Source organism: Myotis daubentonii, chromosome 12 (genome assembly GCF_963259705.1).
Source record: "Myotis daubentonii chromosome 12, mMyoDau2.1, whole genome shotgun sequence".
Taxonomy (NCBI): Eukaryota; Metazoa; Chordata; class Mammalia; order Chiroptera; family Vespertilionidae; genus Myotis; species Myotis daubentonii.
The window spans coordinates 38,645,351-38,667,388 of record NC_081851.1 but is presented as its reverse complement, the minus strand read 5'-3'; the positions used below and the strand labels follow the sequence as shown (position 1 = coordinate 38,667,388).

At 41.4% G+C, this 22,038-nt stretch overlaps 1 protein-coding gene across 18 annotated transcripts in view; it reads right to left on the bottom strand.

Annotated features, from left to right (window-relative positions):
• Nucleotides 1-22,038, bottom strand: part of AAK1 (AP2 associated kinase 1) — a 148,487-nt gene that overhangs the window by 59,168 nt on the left and 67,281 nt on the right. For 17 of the 18 annotated variants that reach the window (XM_059659566.1, XM_059659568.1, XM_059659567.1 and 14 more), the window contains exons 3-8: nucleotides 21,476-21,594; nucleotides 14,891-14,999; nucleotides 12,933-13,075; nucleotides 2,848-2,969; nucleotides 1,515-1,596; nucleotides 889-1,021 (exon numbers count right to left, since the gene is read on the bottom strand). In XM_059659566.1, coding sequence (XP_059515549.1) covers nucleotides 889-1,021; nucleotides 1,515-1,596; nucleotides 2,848-2,969; nucleotides 12,933-13,075; nucleotides 14,891-14,999; nucleotides 21,476-21,594 — 708 coding nt within the window. Of the gene's footprint in view, nucleotides 1-888; nucleotides 1,022-1,514; nucleotides 1,597-2,369; nucleotides 2,452-2,847; nucleotides 2,970-12,932; nucleotides 13,076-14,890; nucleotides 15,000-21,475; nucleotides 21,595-22,038 lie in introns of those variants that run through there. The other variant, XM_059659565.1, reaches the window with a different exon arrangement.

The following is a 22,038-nucleotide window of genomic DNA, read 5'->3' as shown; positions in this document are numbered from 1 at the left end:
TATGTTAACTTGGATAAATTACCTATACTTTCCTCATTTGCATAAAATGGAGATAATTACATTTACTGTATAAGGTTTTAAGAATTAAATGAAGTATAAACTATGTAAAAGTAGGCCCTCAAAAAATGTCAGATGCTTCGCCCACATTGGCTTCTATTTTCTTCAGAGCATCCCCATTTAGGACCCAAACTGGGTTGCTCAGGATTTATAATCCATAATGGTTAAAATTTAGATGCTACATGTGTTCACTGATATAAAAAGATAATAAAAATAATCTGTTTCTTTAGCTTTTCAGTACAGGGGCTTATGCAAAGATTACCTGGTCTACCATCTGGTTAATGAACATTAGTACATATGCTTACTCTGACGATGCAAAAAAGTGGGGAATTTAAAAAACATTTAAAGCACTGAGTTTAAATACTTGTTATCAAAATCCAGTGATTAACCTAAATGAGAGGAAAAACCTAGTTCCATAGAGTTATACAGTCTTAATTATATATTCACTCCAGCCAATGCACTGCAATCATTATTTGAATTGCTTCCAGTTTTGCAAAGATGAATTTCTCATCACTTGATGAGTCAGCTGGACTCCTTTGGTACCAGAGCCTATAAAACAGACTACAAGAGAACAGAGCAGTACTATATTGCTCAAAGTACAGTTAGGATTTCTGCTAAGGTGGCTGGCTTAGGTGTAAAACAGAGTGTAGATTTCTAGCAAAAAAACAACAAACCACCACTCTCACTGGTTACTGTTATATTATGTTTGAGTGACCAACCATTATCAACTAACTTCTTTATCTTTGCATCCAATCCACCAGTCCTTTTACCCTTCAATTCATTCCTAGAGATTAGCGATAAAAATATAAAACCAGAAACTTGAATACTTACTAATTAAGCAGTGCATGTCTTGGGAATATCGAGAGTTATCAGGAATTGTGAAGTTTCCATCACATATTGCCACTTGACTCTCCCCAAATGGCAAAGTGAAGTAGCATAATTTATATAATAAACATCCAAGAGCCTAAAAAAAATAAAGAAAGCAGATTGCTACTAGTGGTGTATTCACCATAACTACAAATGGGTCTACTGAGAGATACATTTACTAGCAGATATAAAAATTATGTACTATTAACCTATTAATAATTTGAATTAAAGCCCAACACCATTATTAAGCTGCTGAGTTACATTATTTCTACTATCATTACCAAATTGAGCTCTAATAAAGAACAAGTATTTCAGTTGTTTTGCTCTTAAGAACTAGTATCACATATGTGACAACCATCTAAATAATGGGCAGGTCACCTGAATAATTCTCACAGAGCTCTAAAGTCATTTTCTTTCACATGCTTAAAGAAGCAATGGTTGGTCACCTCGGGTTAAGAATAACCTCGAGAGATAAGTCGACAACAAGTTGGCACAGTGGCCACCCTTGCTATGGCAGTCTGGATTAAACTTGGGAGATTACAGTCAAGACTGCCGATATCTGAGATGTGGATAGGTTAGTTGACACCTACCCAAATGTCTGCCTTCGTAGTGATGATTTTGCCACTGTACAGGTTGACCATTTCTGGTGCTCGATAGGACAGCGTTGTGTATCTACAATCAAAAGATTCATTTTTTGTTAAATATGTCAATGATGTAAAGACCAGGGGTAGCAGAAATACTTCATATATAAGCTCCCTGGGAGCAATCTGCAGAAGAGAGTAGGAAATATTAGTGCAGATAAAATAAAAGGCTGTCCTTGGTACACACCCGTGGCCCTCTAGCAGCAGTCCTGCTCAACAGCATATGGGGACCCAGACACTGTGGCATTAAATAAACTCCAAAAGCAATCTTTCTTGGGTCCTCAAATAACAAAATTTTCTCCTATAAATCCCTGTTGTTTGATATTTTTTTTGCTGGTATGTTTTTTAAAATAGTAATCCCTTTTAATGTGACTTGACACAGAGATATAATACTGGCTAGGACGCTGGAGAACAGCAGAAAATGGGCCCTGGCTGGGGTGGGAGGTGGATAGATATTCGCTGCTGGATTAGTGAAACAACAGTTTTCCTCTAATCTCTGGCTCAAGAAAAGAGGATATGAGCTCATCTTTAACGTGTCTTGGTATTACCAAGCATGTGACTTGTGCTGCTTGAGTCGCTAGAGCCCAGAGAGTACTGTGGTTTAGGTGTCCATTAGGGACTTGGACCAGAAGTTTTCCTGCCCTAGGCTTCGTTGCCAGGGTTGTGAAGCAGGAAACGAAAGAAAGGATCAGGATATGAGTGGGCATGCTAGACAGCTGATTTATTCGTAGTATTAATAGTGAGTGCTGTTGCCTGTAAAAATCCAACACTTTGGACAACAGGAAAAATGGGTCAGGTTCTTACTGGAGTCACATATCCAAAGAAGCTTTTCCTCATGAAAGTCAGTGACTCAATATCCGTAGAGACTTCAATACCCTACTCAGCCCTCCATATACTGCAGGTAAGCTCCTTATAAGAAGAAAGGAATACAAAGCAAGTTAGGGTTCAGTAAAAGTGTACCCAACTGACTAATAACATCACGGATGTTTTATTTCTATGATGTGTGTACTATTCAGCTTTTTAAGGGCAATTATGACATAAATAAAAATATCTATATACAATTACCATAGGCCCATTGCTAAAGTGTATCAGAGTCATTTTACTCTACTGATCAATAACTATAAACCCCCTCCACATTCTCCAATTAAAATCAAATAAGCCAACCACCAACATAATTATCTAAGAAGAGGAACAGACTGACTAGCATCATTGTCATCCCACCCTGACCTTCTCATCCATAAGCTGCAAGCTGCTGATCTCCAAGAAAGAAGGAAAATCTTACTTCTTAATCTCATCTTCTACTGCATTCACTCCTTCAGTTTGTGGGTTCTGGAATTTGTTGGTGGCGCTTCCAAAGTCACACAAGACGTAGTGGCCTCGGTCATGCAAGAGGATATTTTCAACCTGAAAAACATTCCCCAACCATCCATTCCAAGATGTCATTTAGTAATTGTGTGAAATTTTGGATCTCATTAACATAAACAGTATTATTTTATTTATGATAATCCCATTAATGTGCACAAGAAAGTTATTATCCTCTAAGTATATCAACAGGGGTCATCACAAGTGGAACAAAATAAGACGCACAGCAACAGGGGAAAATTAGAGTGGAGAGGGCAAAAAGAGGCAACTCCACATGAGCAAGAGTCTCATTTTTCTATTTCCAGGCTCATTTCTTACCTCTGCAGAAACAGTCCTTATATTTTTAAGCCTTTGCATCGTGAGTGTGTGTGTGTGTGTGTGTGTGTGTTTAATTTATTTTAGAGAGGAAGGGGAAGGGAGAGAGAGATAGAAACATCAACGATGAGTATCATCAATCAGCTGCCTCCTGCACGCCCCACACCAGGGATTGAGCCCACAACCTAGGCATGTGCCCTGACCAGGAATCAAACCATTACCTTCCTGGCCATACGCTGACACCCAACCACTGAGCCACACCGGCTGGGCAAGCTTTGGTACCTTTTGTCATGTTCTTCTGTCAGTCTTGAATGCTCTCTCTGATGCCCCACCTTTACCCAGCTATCAAAATCCCATTCCTCCTTCAAGCTCCAGTTTAAATGCTGCCTCTTCTTGAAGCCTTCCTCAAGCACCCACTCAGACAAGTATCACTCCTTCCCTGTTCTTTCAGTGCTTTGTTCTTCCTGATACGAATTATTTCACTTGGGCCTTGTAAAAACATACATCAATTTCTTTACTACAAGAGGGTAGAATTTTCAGAATTAACAAATATTTGCTATATTTTAGTTAATTCTCAAAGTGATTAAAGAGCTGTGGGAAAATGTGCAGTATTATCCTTGTCTTTTTATAGATGAATTCTTTGGGCAGTTCTGGATAGAATGGAACTTACGAAGTCCAGAACCTAGTAAAATTCTGATATCAAAGGAATCTGTCAGTGAAATAACAACTCCAAAACAACAAGCACTACTTTACTCAAGACATATTAATTTTTGGTATAAGTAAATTTGAGACAGCATGAGGACCTGAGCCGGGAGCCCAAGAATACCAGATGACCAGAAGAAGAAAAACCACATAGCTGGAGAGACGCCGCTGCTAGAACCCCAAGGATGCCAAAAGGCCAGATAAGTTCATACAAGAATGTCTCACACCCCCCTCCCCCCCCAAAAAAAGTCACCACTCCTCCACTGTAGCAGGAAAGCACTGTGCTGGCCACTGGTACTGCAAAGAAAACTGGAAACATGGGACTGAACTCATTATGGGCTGGCGCTCTTATGAATGGGGAGATGAGATAAGGCTGGGCCGTGGAGGAGTGAAGACCTTAGAAAAGTGAAACTAGTAACAGGAACAAAGGCACAGAGGCAGGCATGATAACAACAATGGTATCAGCAACTAATAGCACTTACTATGTGCTAGACACTGCCCCGTGCACTTTTACCTATAGTATTTCATGAAATTCTTACAAAGCCTTTTTGTCCCCACTTAGATGAGAAACGAGATCCATTTCTAACACACCTGAGGTCACAAGACTGGAAGAGCAGGACTGGACTCAGGTTTTCTGATTGCTGGGACTACACTATCACCCAGTGCACTGATGTGTATTATGCGATTAGGGAATATGGGCAGTTCAGACTGGAGAACGAAGGGCGCAGAAGGAGAGAAGACCAGAGAAGCAGACAGAGGGCAAACTGAAGAAGGCCACTAGGGAACCTCTCAACATTTCAGCAGCAGGTGAAAAGAAGTGTTTTAGGAAAGTTGGCATGGTGACAGAGGAGGGGGGAAAAGAAAGGAGACAGTGAGGTGCAATTGTCCAGGTGTGAGGTGAATAGAGCCAGGTCTAGACTAGGGCCAGGAGGGATTAAATGAGATTAGGAAGGAAGAGAACCAATTGGATATTGACACTCATCTTCCGAAAGCTTGGGAGAATTTTTATAGTGACTTTGTTTTTGGCAATGTCCCTTTTAGGATGTAAGCCTAACATTGGTTATCATTGCTCACAATCCTCAAGTCATTCAGCTGAGAGTTTAATACACTGACCTTACTTCCCAAGCCACTGGCTTAAGAGTGTTATTGAAGTCATCACTCCCAAACTCTGCTTATAGCTTTAGCCAAAATGCCTGGAAAGCCACCTCCTACTGACCTCTTCATCTTGACATTATTTCAAACAGATATGGCATTCAGGCATTTCAGTCACAGGATTTATTATCACTGGAAATTCTGGAGGATTAGATGAATGCAGATTTTCAAGCCTGTGATTCTAAAAATAGGACAAGAATCTTCAGCCTATTGTACTTCATGAGATCCAAATCTCTTTTCTGACAAGACATGCATGACTTTTTAATCTAGATGCATTTAGTCTTAATCCTTTTCCCCGTTTCTTAAGCGCTGAGAAAAACACCATAGTACAGTAAAGCAAAACCAAACAAACAAAATCCAAAATGAGAGTAAAAATACCTCAGCCTCTGTTCCGATTTGGTCACGGAATTAACTGTGCAGGTCACAACCTTTCTGGTCAGAGGTCACCTGACTGGTCAAAGGAGAGGACTGGCTTAGGGGACCTTCCCAGGCTTATGATCCCATGATCTATAATAACAACCTCTATCTTTCCTCAGAGAAATAAAAATTTTAAAATGGCGAAATAATTAAAATGTTAAAATAACATATTTGAGGAAGGATCTTCAATAAAAAACAGAACTTCTGTTTCAGTTATTTTTAGAACGTAAGCTGCTTAAGGACCAGGACCTATTTCAGTGTATTTCCCATGTGTAATGCGAAAGAAAGACCAGGCGGAACAAGGGGTTTTCTCAGTTCTGCATGTGAACAAGCAGAGCCCCACACAGGATGGTACTGACTCAAGCAGGGGGTCCACAGCTGTCCTGGCCTGTGCTCTTCCCTGTGTCCCTTTAACTTTTATTCACAGTGGTGTCTCTTCACCAAATGGAAATCCTGCTCGCAGAGAAGCAACCAGAAGACCAGCAACCAACACTTCCCCTGGGCAGCAGGAGAATAATGAACTTCTTGGCTCTGCCTACCGCTGGGTCTGCAGTGGCTGGTTCTGCAGTGACAAAGAGCTCAGAGTAGCCTAGGCTTTGTGATAAATGACACAGCCAGGGCAAACAAGACATAGCCAAGGCAAACAAGAGGTATATGGGGACTTCACTCATGCCATAGGAAGCTGGCAGTGTGGCAGGCAAAGGTGACTGCCCACCACGCACATACTATTAGGAATCAACAAAATCTAACATGCTAATGAAAGCATTTAGATGGCACCAAGTGTAAGATTTGGGGAGTTGTAGAAAGCTTCAATCAAAACAACCAGGAGTCAATGACTAAAATCAACAGCAACAGGACTCCTCTAGAACAATCACAATCGGGAATTCTCCCATGGGCCCTATTTACGCTCCCTATTTCCCAGGTAGAGGAGAAAGGGAAACAAAGTTCCCTGAACCACTACTGGCCACCTGGCAGCAAGCCCGATGGTCTTCAATACTAATTAAAGCGCATCTACACAGCCCAACACTGCAGGCTGGGAACGAGTGTGGCAGCCTCTCGATCAGGCCGAGGCCTCACCCTCCGATTCCCGTTGGCTCCATGTTCTTCTGCTGAGACTTCGCATGGGCTGTTCAGTGCACTGAAGGAAGAGTCTGGGGCTCTTGCTGCCTGAGCCCAAGCACTGACCTACTCCGTGTACCTTAAGTTCCCATCACTCACACTTACCTACCACCTCACAGCAGCACTGTGAACAGGGCATTAATATGCTGGGAATATGCAAAGTGGGTAGGTTATTTATGGGTGTAAAATAATTATCATGTTGGCCTCATTTAATCCAATAAATGTTTACAAAGTCAAAATAAAGGAAGATATTGTTTAAGAACATGGGAATAGCACTCTCTAAAGGGTGCTTGAGGGCCCTCTCCCCTTGCTCTCATCTCCGTACCCTCTCCGGGCTTACTGTGCAAGGGATGTGCCTGGACGGTGACATGCATGCTCTCATTAACCTTACAACCCTCACAAAGCTGGCACTGTTGTCTCCACTTCAGGAAGGAGGGAACCGAGGCTCATGGCTAAGTGTTTATAGAAGTAACCAACAGCCTGAGGAGCGGGTAGAGCACTATTTCACAGAGGGTAAGGGAGGAGACAGTCACAAAGGAGTCAAAGGCCACAGGAGGAGAATAAGAGGGACTGAGAAGTGTCCTTTACATCCGGCAATATGAAGGACGCTGCCATGTTCATCTCTCACAGCACTTACAATTCGGTACAAGTCACACTGCAAGTGCTACAAAATCCAAGTTCCGTATGAAATTGAACCTCATTTGACACAGGGAGAGAATGGGGCTCCAGAGAGGCTGGGGTTCCCACACTCACAGACCAGGGCAGGTGCTGCCCAGCCACGCTTCTCCCCTATTTTTTGCGCCTCACAAACTCTTCTCCAAGGTAGGTAGCAGGAACAAAAAACAACTCCTAAAACATTGGTACTATTTATTTCAAAAGATATGCTAACAGGTCTAAGAATTTCACTCATCAGTAAAATATCGATACACACTCAGAGTGTGGCATCTAACTTGGTGTGCACCTCTCCATCTCACAGCCTTGTGGTTCCCAAGGTAGACCTCAGGCTCCACTCTCTGCCTGAAATGTCCTTCATCCTCTCTGTGACCACCCATATCCCACGAGTACTTCAAAATCCCACTTTTCTAGAGGATTCCAACCACCATTTCCCTGATCTCACTATCTGATCATATATTAAGCCACTTGATTTTCATCTATTCATCACTTTGTTCTATAAAGTTCTGTATTTCACCTATTTCTGTTTCAAGTCTAACTATTTCATTTATGTCCTCTCACCAATACTTTAAACATCTTGACAGTAGGAACCATATTATATCTGTACAGAATTATGTACTCATACTATGCCATGCTCATAATACTTACTGAGATGTATTATTTTTTATTCAGAAAAAGGGCTGACTGTGGGCAGAGGTACATGGAGAAGGCTATCTAAGGCTTTGGAGGTATATATGTACGGTATCTTCCTGAAAGCTAACTTCTTTAGTATAGAAATGCCAGTATGTATGTACCATTTCACAGCCACTATGAATGGCTAAAATAAAAAAGGACAATAACAAATATTGGTGAGGATATGGAGAAATTAAAACCCTCATATATTTGCTAATGGAATGTAAAATAGTGCAGCCACTGTGGAAAACAGTTTGGCAATGTGTCAAAAAGCTAAACATATTTACCATATGACCTAGCAATTCCACAGCTAGCTATACACCTAAGAGCACTAAAAACATACACCTACATAAAAACTAGCACATGGTTGTTCATCGTAGCTTTAGTCATAATAGCCAAAATAGAAACAATGCAAACATCCCTCAACTGATCCATGAATAAGCAAAATGTGGTTTATCCACACAATGAAGTATTCTGCCTTGAAAAGGAAAGAAGCACTGATACATGCTCCAACATAGATGAACCTTGAAAACATTACTCTAGGTGAAAGAAGTCAGACACAAGAGGTCATATACTACATGAGTCCATTTACATGAAATGTCCAGAACAGGCAATAGAAAATAGATTTGTGGTTACCCAGGGTTAGAGGACCAGGAAATGAAGAGTGATTGCTAATGGATACAGGATTTCTTTCTGGGGTGATGAAATGTTCTGAAATCAGACAGTGAGGACAATTGCACAGCCTTGTAAATGTACTAAAAGCCACTGAATTATACACTATATTTATTTATTTATTTATTTATTTATTTATTTATTTATTGAATTGTACACTTTAAAAGAGTGAGTTTTATGGTATGTGAATTATGTCTCAATTTTTTAAAAAGAGCCCAAACATTAATGCCAGTATACTGCTGAACATACAAAAGAGTATACTTCGGAATATAAACCACGTGAGGTGCTTCTTAAGATATGAATTCCTGGAGTGACTGTCTTAAGGTCACACAGTTAGTGGTGCAGTGAAGATTCAAACCTAAACAAGAAAGCTGATTCCAGGGAGAAACCAAGATGGTGGCGTAGGTTAACGCAGGAGATCGCTGCCTCGAACAACCACTTCAGAGATATAACTAAAGGACAGAACGGACATCATCCAAAACCACAGGAAGGCTGGCTGAGTGGAAATTCTACAACTAGGAGGAAAGAGAATATCATACCCAGACTCAGAGGAGGCGCAGTGCTGAAGTGAAATACTCAGGTGCGGAGTGCGCGCGGAGCGGGCTGGTGGCGGAGGGCACGGTTGTTGTTTTCAATCGGGAGGGAGTTTCAGACTCTGAGCTCCAGATCCGGGCGAGTCTCTGGGGAGCAAGACTCAAACGGGAGAAGCGGGACTGTCTGGCTTCGGTCGGAACTCGAAGGCAGCTTTCTCTCCGAGGTTTGCAGCCATTGCTGGGACTCTGAGAGGCAGAGCCCCTGGGGAAGGAACTGAGAGCAGCCATAACTGCCCGCTCCGGCCCGCCCTGTAGATCCCCCTGGGACCCGCCCCACCCAAGCCCTGCGAAGAACCATTTGCCGGATAGCCTCAGGCAAAGGCTAGATTAGCACCACCTTAGAGATCCAGCACAGAAGCCCTCCCACTGCAGACCCAGCGGACTCTCATAGCCAGTTAGCCTGGAGGTCAACTCACCCCTGGTATTGCCGACATCAATCAAGGCTTAAAGGCAACAAGACTGCACAGGAAGACCACTAGGGGGTGTACCAAGAAAGCATAAAAAATGCGGAGACAAAGAAACAGGACAAAACTGTCAATGGAGGATATTGAGTTCAGAACCACACTTTTAAGGTCTCTTAAGAACTGTCTAGAAGCTGCCGATAAACTTAGTAAGGCCCTCGAAAAGACTGGTGAGACCGCCGATAAATGTTGTGAGATCCTCAAGAAATCTAATGAGACCCTCGATGTTATATTGGGGAACCAACTAGAAATTAAGCATACACGGACTGAAATAACGAATATTATACAGACTCCCGACAGCAGACCAGAGGAGCGCAAGAATCAAGTCAATGATTTGAAATGCGAGGAAGCAAAAAACACCCAATGGGAAAAGCAAAATGAAAAAAGAATCCAAAAATGCGAGAATAGTGTAAGGAGCCTCTGGGACAGCTTCAAGCGTACCAACATCAGAATTATAGGGGTGCCAGAAGATGAGAGAGGCCAAGATATTGAAAACCTATTTGAAGAAATAATGACAGAAAACTTCCCCCACCTGGTGAAAGAAATGGACTTACAGGTCCAAGAAGCGCGGAGAACCCCAAACAAAAGGAATCCAAAGAGGACCACACCAAGACACATCATAATTAAAATGCCAAGAGCAAAAGACAAAGAGAGAATCTTAAAAGCAGCAAGAGAAAGAAACCCAGTTACCTACAAGGGAATACCCATACGACTGTCAGCTGATTTCTCAACAGAAACTTTGCAGGCCAGAAGGGAGTGGCAAGAAATATTCAAAGTGATGAATACCAAGAACCTACAACCACGATTACTTTATCCAGCAAAGCTATCATTCAGAATTGAAGGTCAGATAAAGAGCTTCACAGATAAGGAAAAGCTAAAGGAGTTCATCACCACCAAACCAGGATTATATGAAATGCTGAAAGGTATCCTTTAAGAAGAGGAAGAGGAAGAAAAAGGTAAAGATACAAATTATGAACAACAAATATGCATCTATCTACAAGTGAATCTAAGAATCAAGTGAATAAATAATCTGATGAACAGAATGAACTGGTGATTATAATAGAATCAGGAACATAGAAAGGGAATGGACTGACTATTCTTGGGGGGGAAAGGGGTGTGGTAGATTCGGGAAGAGACTGGACAAAAATCGTGCACCTATGGATGAGGACAGTGGGTGGGGAGTGAGGGCAGAGGGTGGGGCGGGAACTGAGAGGAGGGGAGTTATGGGGGGGGGGGAAGAGGAACAAATGTAATAATCTGAACAATAAAGATTAATAAAAAAAAAAAAAAAAAGATATGAATTCCTGGGCCTCCCTGACACTACTACCAAAATTACAGCCCAATAGATTCAGTGTGGAACCCAGCAGCCTGCATTTAACAAGCGCACTAGGGAATGCTGATGTAAGTTATTAGCCATGAAGCACATTTCTCAAAACATCTACACTAATAAAAGAGAAAAATGGTAATTGGCGTACGACGATACCCTTTTCATTGGCTAATCAGGGCTATATGCAAATTAACTGCCAACTAAGATTGGCAGTTAACTGCCAACAAGATGGCGGTTAATTTGCATATGTAGGCACAATGCAGGGAGGCGAAAGGGAAAGCAGGAAGAAGCCCCCTGCCACTGACAGTGATCAGAAACCCAGGGGGGAGCTAAGAGCTGGGGGGCAGGGCAAAGGCGGCCCTGGGGCCGCCTTTGCCCTGCCCCCCAGCCATGATCAGAGAATCAGGCACCTTTGCCGCCCTGGCCAGTGATAGCAGGAAGTAGGGGTGGAGCCAGCGATGGGAGCTGGGCACGGTCGAAGCTGGCAGTCCCAGGAGCTAGGGGTCCCTTGCCTGGGCCTAAAGCGAAGCCCACGATCACGGGGCCGCTGCAGCTGAGGGTCCCCGCTGCCCGGGCCGGATGCCTAGGCCAGAGGCGTTAGGCCTGGGCAGGGGTGGAGCCTGCAACCGCGGGGAGCTGGGGGTCCCCTACCAAGGCCTGACACCTCTGCCGGAGGCCTCAGGCCTGGTCAAGGGGCCGATCCGGTGATTGGTGATCGGAGGGTGATGAGGGTCAACTCCTCTGGCCGAGGCATCAGGCCTGGGCGGGGGCCAGAGCCAGTGATCGGGGGGGAGATGGGGGTCCCCTGTCCAAGCCTGACACCTCTGGCAGAGGCGTCAGGCCTGGGCAAGGGGCCGATCAGGCGATCGGAGGGTGATGGGGGTCTACGCCTCTGGCAGAGGCGTCAGGCCTGGGCAAGGGGCAGAGCCAGCAATCGGAGGGGTCTGGGGGTCCCCTGCCCAGGCCTGACGCCTGGGCCAGACGCATCAGGCCTGGGCTGGGGGCAGAACCAGTGATGGGGGGAAATGAGGGTCCCCTGCCCAGGCCTGACGCCTCTGGCCCAGGCGTCAGGCTGGGCAAGGGGCTGATGCTGCGATTGGAAGGTGATGGGGGTCAACGCCTGGGGGCTCCCAGTATGTGAGAGGGGGCAGGCTGGGCTGAGGGACACTCCCCCCCACACACCCAGTGCATGAATTTCGTGCACCGGGCCCCTAGTGGATATAATAAAAAGAAGCTGCAATTTAGAATCAGAAGAATTGTACTCAAACTCTGGTACTGTTCCTAGTTATGTGACCTTAGGCAAGTCATATAACCTCTCTACTCCTGAGTTGCCTCAACTATAAAGCGTAAAGAAGAATGTCTTCCTCCAAAGGGACAGTGTACATAAAGTGTCGAGTAGAGTGTGGCACACAGCTGGTGCTCCATAACTGCTAGCCAATTCTATGCAACAAACATTGTGAATCGACTACAACGTGAAAGGCCTGGTGCAAGCAGATGGTAATTAGCAGGACACATTTTTAAAGTAATAAATTAATAGATTTTGCAAAATAGGAAATAGACTTTAAAGACCAAGCATCATTGTTTATAAACTATTTAAATTATATATAACTTTTCATGACTCTGGAAAAGTGAATTTGGCAATGTATCAGGAAAAATAAAAACAATGTGTGCTCAAGCGTTTGATGATTATGAAGAATTTCTGAAAATGACTTAATAAAACTGATACCTGTACTGTACTGTTGTGTCTTTTCTTCCTTTGCATTTTCTCTCCCCAAGAAGAACGAAAGCTCAGAATTTGGAACCATGCCTTACACTTCTCTCATATCCCCTAGTGTCTACCCCATCCCTGGGTCAGATAGAAAATACTCTGTAAGAACAAACAATTAAATAGGTGGTCTGTTACCTTCAGGTCACGGTGAATAATAGGAGTTTTGCATTGATGCAGGCGAGCAACAGCTTCACAGGTGTCACAAAATATCTGGAGCACTTCGTTCTCTGTAAAGCCTGTTTGCAGGCGTTGGTTCATCAGGTTGACCACCTGGCCTCCTAAGAGGGGGGCAGAGGAAAAGAGAAGTTATAAACATTCAGACTCATCTCTTACCCAAGAGAATAAATGACTCTCCACAAAGCAGCAACCTGGACCAAGGTAACAGACATGATTACTTGGCTCAACAGACTAGTTGAGCCAGGACTAAAACCCAGCTGTCTTGATTCGCACCCTGGAATTAGTGTGTTGTTTTAACAATCCAGTGCTTTCTCCAATGTGTCAAAAACAGTTTCCTGCCCTAGCTGGTTGCTCATTGGTTAGGGCATAGGCCCATGGACGGAAGGGTCACAGGTTTGATTCCTGGCCAAGGGCACATACCTCGGTTGCAGATCGATCCCTGGCCCTGGTCAGGATGCGAGCAGGAGGCAACCAATCAATGTTTCTCTCTCTCTCTCTCTCTCTCTCTCTCTCTCTCTCTCTCTCTCTCTCTCTCTCCCCTCCTCTCCCTCTCTTCCACTCTCTCTAGAAAAATCAATGGAAAAAATATCCTCAGGTGAGGATTAAAAATCAAAAAATAGTTTGCTTATTCCATTATGCACCCCAGACATGAGCTGCCCTCATTATGGCTTTAAGATTAGTAATAGAGCTGATAATATGGTCCTGCTCTAGTTGCCTGGTTATACTGTCCCTGCTGTGTATGAAACAAGACCACAGGTTCAACTTGCCGTATCTTTTAGTAAGAATCCAATTGCACAATAAACCTCAGGAGAAGGAAAGAAGACAGCTTTTATAGTCTTTACTTCAGGAACAGCCTTGTCTTCCTGGCTTCACTACTTGCCGCCTAGTCTGTAGAAATGCTATGCCAACATTTAATCTCCAGGACCAAAAGCCTAACGGCTTCATTTACAAAATTAGCCAGATCCCTGAATGCTTCTACTGCCTCATCTCTAAATATTTTACTGTCCAAAAAGGATTGGGCAGGAGGAAACAAACTGTCAAGTTCAAATTTGGTAGTATTTTTAAAAATCAGGTTAATAGGTACTATATAGTAAAGGCTGAAATTACTAGTTGACATCACATTTTTGGGATAGGCAACATATTTAGTTTATGGACAGTATCTTAAGGCAAGGAAAATATTAGTGGAAGTAAGGGTGACTACATAACAGCGAGACAGTGACCCAAGCTTGTAAGTGGCAGCTGCTTAAACAAAAAAAGTCACACCTCCAAACAATGGTTGTATGAAATGCCGTCAACTCTGAATAAAATCATGTTATAGTCTGGATTTCCCAAGATAAACACTGCTTGAAACTCCATGCTTTCAACTACTAAACTCCACTGTTAAGAGCAGCATAGTTTGAATGTAGCCTTCCTGGCAATTATAGCACTCAAGCAAGGGGAGGAAGGTCATTTCCATTACAGGAAAAGGATTATTTTATCCCATAACAAGGACGGTGGTGTGGGTGGAGAATAGAACACATCAGAGAGGGAGTGGGGAAGCTGAATTGTTTCTGTAGTCCATCTGGAGTTGGGCCTTTATTATGTGCCTTCATTATTGTTTTAAAGCACCACAAAGAACACATTCATTCTCATTCTGATACATTCTCATTCATATACAAGCGCCCTTCCTAAACCTAAAAAACATGGAGTTTTGCATTATCCACCACTTTGAACTATTTGTACCACTGATCCCTGCCATTATCAGAATAACCAAGAGGTGACAGCAGACTCTGTATCTTTTAGCCTCTTAGTTTTCCCATCTTTAAAACCAGAACAACATACATTAGAGTACAGTGTAATAACTGAAACAACCACCATGCCCTTGACAATTCAAGTGCTAGTGAAATGAGAGCTTAAGATATGATTCATGTACTCACCCCTACAGAAGTCCATCAGAATGAGCACTTCCCATACATCACCACTGCTCACATTGTTGATACTAGAATCAATGTAACCCACAATGTTCTTGTGTCCCGACAAGTCCCTCTGTGAAGAAGAGTTAAAATATTATCAGTTACAGACACCAACAAAAACACAATGAGCCAGTCAGTTCCGTTAGCACAGATAACTTAAATACACAGAGGTTAAGGAGCAGGGTCAAGAGCAGATTCCCAGTGGTCTCTGAGATTCATGGCCAGATCTTCAATAGCAATCCAAAAACCCTACTAAACCATAGCCCTCTCCTGAACCCTAGAACCAAATGGACACAGGGTGACTCCTTGCTTACTGCATTAGTGATGCATGAAAACTGGAAGCAATACTGCGGGACCACTGCAGAGGGGCTACGAGGAGAGAAACAGTATGAACTATTTAAACATGTCAGTTTTTAATTCAGAAAAGTGAAACTGATGATTTTTCCTGGTTGTAGGGAAACAAGTAAATTCAACTTGACTTTTAAACTGTTCATACTGTTTTTCTCCCTTTAGGAATTATATAAAAGAATAACTGCTTTACAGTTTTACAGGAACTACAATGGAATCCAGACCTAAGCATTTTGCTTGTAATTAAGCCTTCCAAGCCAACCAGCTGGTATATAAATAAGATGGGTCATGTTTCCAGCTCTCTGGTTGGAACTGCATATGATCTCCTAGGGCTGCTTGTGGAATTTATTTTGTGTCAGGACCCAGTGAGGCACCAGAAGTTGCCTCTCACTCTGGTATAGTTATTACAACATCTAATAGGCAATTCTGTGTAGTGATGATGTTCAAAATCTAAGGTCATTAGTGAGCAAAAAATGAGCTAGCTGGGAAATATTTTTGCACAAATCTATTATTAACTAGTTTTAATAAATTATTTTGTTTTGGTTTAATAAAAAGTGGGAGAGTAAGAAAAATATGTGGTTCTGTAAGAGTTGCCATACAAATTTGGCAGTTTGTACCACAGAATAGTAACTATCACCACATAGAGAGTCATTCCACTGTTTAAAGTAATATAAATAAAGTCTCTTGCAATCTGAAATTACATAGCCAAATAAGAGGAAGCCTCACAATATCAAATGAACACAACTGAACCCTGAACATCAAAGTTAAAACTCATTAGAACTTTCCTCTGAATGAAAGATTAAAAATGTAGTTGCCTCAGAAGGTAGACCAAAGGCAGAAATGTGACCATTGCAATTGGCAATGGGGAAGTCGTTGGCGATCCATGCAAGAGCAGTTTCAGAGAGGGCATGGAATGGAGGTAAGAATTGAATTGGATTTGCAAAGAATGGGAATTGAATATATAGAGCCAGAAACTACAGATTACTCTTTCAAAACATTTTGTGCTGAAGAGAGAAGCAGCACTGAGGAAAAGAATTTTTAGGATGGGAGAGAAATGACCAATGGAGAATGGAAGGAGCCAGGAGAAGAAAGCTGTAAGGCTGCGATAAATGATGGAACAGTCCCATAAGTAGGTAGAAGAGGTGAGGATTCAGAGCACTGTTACAGGGACTGTCTTAGACACGCCTTTCCTGGCAATCAGGAAGAAAATAAAAATGGATATGAATATTGGTTTAAGGCTAGGGAAAAAAATTTGAGTGATCTCAGATCTACTGTTTTTGGTAGAAAGCAAAATCATCTTCAAGTACATGGGAATGAGAAAGAAGCTTGATGAGCAAAAAGTCTTAGAGCAACTGTGTTGGATAACAGACAAGAGAGATAATGAAGCAGAAAAGCAGCTTCTAGAGTTCAAGTTTCTCCAAATAGAGAGTGATTTCAGGACTCCAGTTTCATAGGACTATTATTCCCTCTGCTTTTCAGTATTATTATCAACTCTTATGGAGTTGTTTCATTTACACAGTCCTGGAAATAGGAAGAACTGAAGAGAAGTTCTTGGAAAACAAAATGGAGCGGAAGATCATGTCCTCCAAATGTCCACAAGGAGGAATGAAAGACTAATATTTTTACAACTAACATGTTTGAAAGAGAATCAGCAATGTTGCCTGTGACTTTGTATTGCCCAAAGAGGAATAGAAAGAATCTACAAGAAAAATAAAAAGCATTTGGCAGAGTCAAGAGGAGGTTAAGAGCTATTAGAGGACCCAAACTAGATAATTAACATCTGCAGATGGCATCCTAGAACAGCTTGCCAAGATGTCTGCTGATGAGTTCAAGTCCATCTTTACCTTCAACTGATAAAATTCCTGTTCATTTTATCTTCTGCAGAGATTCTGAGATATATCTACCAGAAAAGACCACCTCTTTGGAGGGAGACCATGACTTTTAATGACTTGATGAGGCAGCAATATCTCAGATCTTAGAGTAAAACATCACTGGTTTATAACTGATGGAGAAGATCTGTTTGAATAGTTTTGAAATGTAGAAAAGGTCAAGAGAAAATCTTACTGCAAATTGAGGCTGATTTACATTGACGGTACACTGGCATAAAGCTCCCAGCAGCTGCAGGCCAGAAGATTCCCCAGCTTTCCCTGGCTTTAGTTAAAGGACCAGTCCCAGGCTTACAGAATAGACTGCATATAGAGGTATGGGATGAAATCCACACTGGAGGAGGGTAGGAGGGAGGGAGGGAGGAGGGAAGGAGGAGAGGCAATCTCAATAACTACCTAGTTATTCAGGAAGAGGCAGGACATGGGGAAGATGCTTTGATGCCCTTGGCTACAACTAGCATTTGGAGTATTGGGATAAATATCTATATGGTGAGTGTAAGTCAAAACCTGCGTTTTAGGGTGTGGGGAATGTTCAGTTCATTATAGATCAGATCAGTTTACATTACATGATTTTAACAGTGATAAGTCTAAAGAGATTGTGTTGTCATTTCAAACTTTATTTTAAATTAACACTAAGCAAGATTAATGAAGTACCGACAAACATGTTATTAGAAGACCTACTTTATTAAATAGATATCTAAAGTGGTTTATAGTGAGCTTATTAACTTTCATATTTAACTGCTTTAAGTGCTTAAAAACTTTTTTCACAAACACACACAAAAACTATCATTTGAAAATCAGCCCTTCCTTCAACCCAGATCCTATAGGTTACAAATTTCAAGTTCATCTGGGATCCTAATTAATGATGCCTGTAGTACAGAACAGTATTCTATCCCTAACTTCACAATTCCTGTAGCAGAATTCCTACTTAAGAATCTTAAGGCCTTACAAGAAAACAGAGGTCTCGATTCCTAAATACATACCTAAAAACCTTTATATTCATGTGCAAGAAAACAAAGAAGATAGCATTCTAAATAGCATATCAATAATATCACTCACCTCAAAATAGTAAAAGTGAGTTTTGCATATAACTAATTTCCCTACATTTCTCAAGCTACCCTTCCTTGCAATGTCAGCATCAAACCTACAGATTCCTGATTCTTACAGTGCTTACATTTACGTAAAGTAAGTTTCCAAAAAGGTATATTAACCCCTTTTGACCCTCTATTCAAATATTCAATGTTTTCTGAATTTGAGTCAACATTATTGCTACCTACTTCTAGAATCACACTAGGGTTGCACAGACCGTTTAACCAAATTTCAGATTCTTCTTAATTTAAAAGGTGAAGAAAAGCAGTACTAAAGCCTGAAATTAATTTCCCTCTCCCAAAGTTGCTTTGTAAAGGAGTCTTTTGCCTTACTTTTCCTTCTCTATAACTCTAAATTTCCTTTATAACTCTCTTCAAGGAGTTATTCACAGGCATACAAACACTGTCAAGTCCAGTGTAGTACTGAAAGGAAGAACTCCAGGGCTGGTCCTGGAGTTAGAAAAGGCCATGGTATCTGGGGCCCTTGTGGGTTTACCTACATAAGAAGTCCTAGATATTCTCCTTTCTACACTCAAATGTACTCTCCTTTTCCCAAGTCTTACCATTAATTAATCCTGTACTTACTGAATAGATCTTTAAAGTCATTTAGAGTCTGATTCTAAGTAGTGTGGTCAAACGCTCATATAAATATGAATCAGCTAGGATTCTGTTTAAAAACAGATTCTAGCCCTGGCTTAGAAACATAAAAAGGGAATCTTTAAAATTGAAATAACTGCTTAGTTGAAAATATATTCAATATCTAAATAAGTTGAAAATTATGCCCACACAAATACCTGCACACAGATGTTTATAGCTGCTTTACTCATTACTGCTAAAATGTGGAAGCAACCAAAATATCCTTCAGTAGGTGAATATGTAAACTGTGATACATCCATACAAAGAAATATTACTCAGCCCAAAAAAATAAATGAGCTATCAAGCCATAAAAAAGACACGAAAAACCTTAAATGCATATTACTGAGAGAAGCCAATCCAAAAAGGCTACATACTGAATCATATGGAATAACTTCAACTAAATGAAGTTCTGGAAAAGGCAAACTAAATCAGTGGTTGCCAGGGGTTGGGGAGGGGAGATCAAGAATCAGCAATGTCAGCATGTTAGTTAGAAATATAGCAAATAAATCAACTAAAAGTGGTTTCCTTGGGACCCTGAAATGGCAAAGGAGGAAAAAACTTGGGGAAATGCTTGATGTTTTTGTAACAAGTTTATTTAGTTCACCTACTGGAGTATTTAAGTTTTTAAAAAATATAAACAAAATTCAAAACAAAACTCCTACAGCTAATACCTGGCCAGACCAGAACTTGAACCCACATAATTTAATTCCTAATCAGGTCCATTAATTTGTGAGCTCCTATGGGGCCTGTGTCTTCTTAGTTCCTCTACTCCAATGCCTGCTAAGCACAAAGTAAGCCCTCGAACATGTTTATAAATGAGTGGGAGAAAGTTCAAGAGTGGAATTACTTTGCTAACACCAGAAAATGAATGAGAAGGCCATTCCAGGCGGAGAAAATAGCAGAAGCAAAGACAGAAAATGAAGTGTGAGAGCTGAGCAAGGAAGGGGCAAGGTGGGAGTAGTAAGCATCCAGAAAACCTATGAGGTGGATAAAGGAAAATACAGTGAGCACAGTCATTTTGAGTTGTGTGGCAAGGTAGTGGGAGAACATTGGTGCCTTGTGGACAGATCCTCATGGTCCTGACTGTATTTATATGAGCCTTAGGGTTTTTTGCTTATTTGTTTTGCAATGATGACAGCAACACATTTCTATCAACAGTTACTTCCCAAATAGTTTCAGCTTTCTGAAATTAAAAGTAGTACCAGGCTCTCTAAAGTTCTGAGTTCCTTCAGTAGCTCAACTACAGTACAACTAGTTACTCTAAGTAGCCACAGAAAGGGCAACCCCACAAGGGGTGGGCAGGGGCAAGCAAAGCCTGGTGGGATCCCTACAATGCCCTCCTCATCCACTTTTTAGGTCTCTTTACAAAAGCATTAAAATCCAGAGCACAAATGAATCATCATCTCTTGATGAACATGCACATCTGTTATTACCATTATTCATACATTAATTTCATCCTAAGTTTATTAAGTATTTACTCTATGTCAAGCAATGCGCTGGAATATAAAGTTTCTGATTTTAAATAACTTACTTTCTGATAGCAGTACTATTTATAAAATAACAAGATAAACAATATAATTGGCATTAACAAAAGTACTGTGGAAACATGATGGATTAAAAGACTATTTACATTTTTTACGTGTAATCATAAACAGAGGTGAAAGAGGCAACTCCAACAAACTTACATATACCCATCACTCTGCCTTGATCATAATCAATTCATTGCCAATCTTGTTTCTCTTCTAAATCCACTCATTAACTTCAAGACGTCATATTATTTTATCTATAAATATTTTGTCATATACCTCTAATAGACAGGAACTCTTTTTTAAAACATATTAATCTGTATCTTGAAAACTAAGTTTTTAAGATATAATTAACATATAATAAAATGCACAGATCTTAAGGTGCTCAACAATTATATAGGCTTGTGTAACCACTACCCAAAACAAGGTATAAAACATTTCTATGGCCCAGAAAGTTCCCACATGCCCATTTCTAATCAATTTCTTACATCCAGCTAACTGCTTTCTGACTTTTATTACCAAGGATCACTTTTGCCTGTTCTTAGACTTTTATAAATGAAATCACAGAGTAAGAGGTTTCTAGGCCAAAAAAAGAGAGAAGCATTCCAGGTGGAAAGAACTACATGTACAAAATAAAAATGTGTGAAAAGATATGTCACAGAATGCTGAAGAGCTCAAGAGAGTTGAAAACTGGATTGGTAACTGATAGAAGACAAGACTAGAAGAAGAGGTTTGCTGAAAAGCTAGGGTTTCCAGATTAAACTCCACAGTTAATTCTGGGAACCATGTTGTGAAATAAATTTTCCCAATGTCCAAAACTATTTCTCTGACCTAAAAATATAGCTGTTCTTTCAATAGGTCCCTTTCTCTTCAACCCTGCAACTGAAGGTGACCAAGGCAGGAGCAGCATCCTACACCCCAATGCTGTTCATCCCCATGATGTGCAGAGGCCTCTCTGCCACTGCAGGAAAGGGAACAACCCTCTCCCCCCGCCTTTATGAGAGGGCACAGTCTCTTCCCACCCCCATTTTCATAAGCAGTCTCAAGTCTGAGGGGCAGCCTTACCATTATCTGGATTTCTCTCTTGCACACTTGGAGATCATACTCATTGTTGACAAACATGCGTTTCAAGGCACATTTCATTCCGTTGCTTGTCCTTACTAGAAACACGATAGCAAATCCACCTGTGAGAGAAACAAACATACAAGTTCTTCTGAGTCATGTTGGAAGTCAATGACTATGGTGGCTGCTGTCACTGTTGGTGGTGCTGATGCCACTGTCAACTACTCTTAGCACTGGCCTGGCTTTGAAGGCAATCTTAGATTCTCAGGACTCAGAAGCAATCGGGTGGCAGAAATCAGAGAAATTGTTCCTAAACACCAATCTCAGGAGAAAGGAACAATAGTAACTATCTTCAAAACAACCTACAAATAAACAGATAAACAGATGAAAGGGAAACAACTACTTCCAACTACTGCCCTAGGCACTTTGAGCTCTTAATTCGAACTACAATCCTATGAAGCTCAGTGTTATTTTTCCCTTTAATGCAATAATTATTAGCTGAAGCATTCTTAAATACTTTAAATTTGTTACACCTTAGTGTTCCACAAATCCTTAGAACTCCTAAC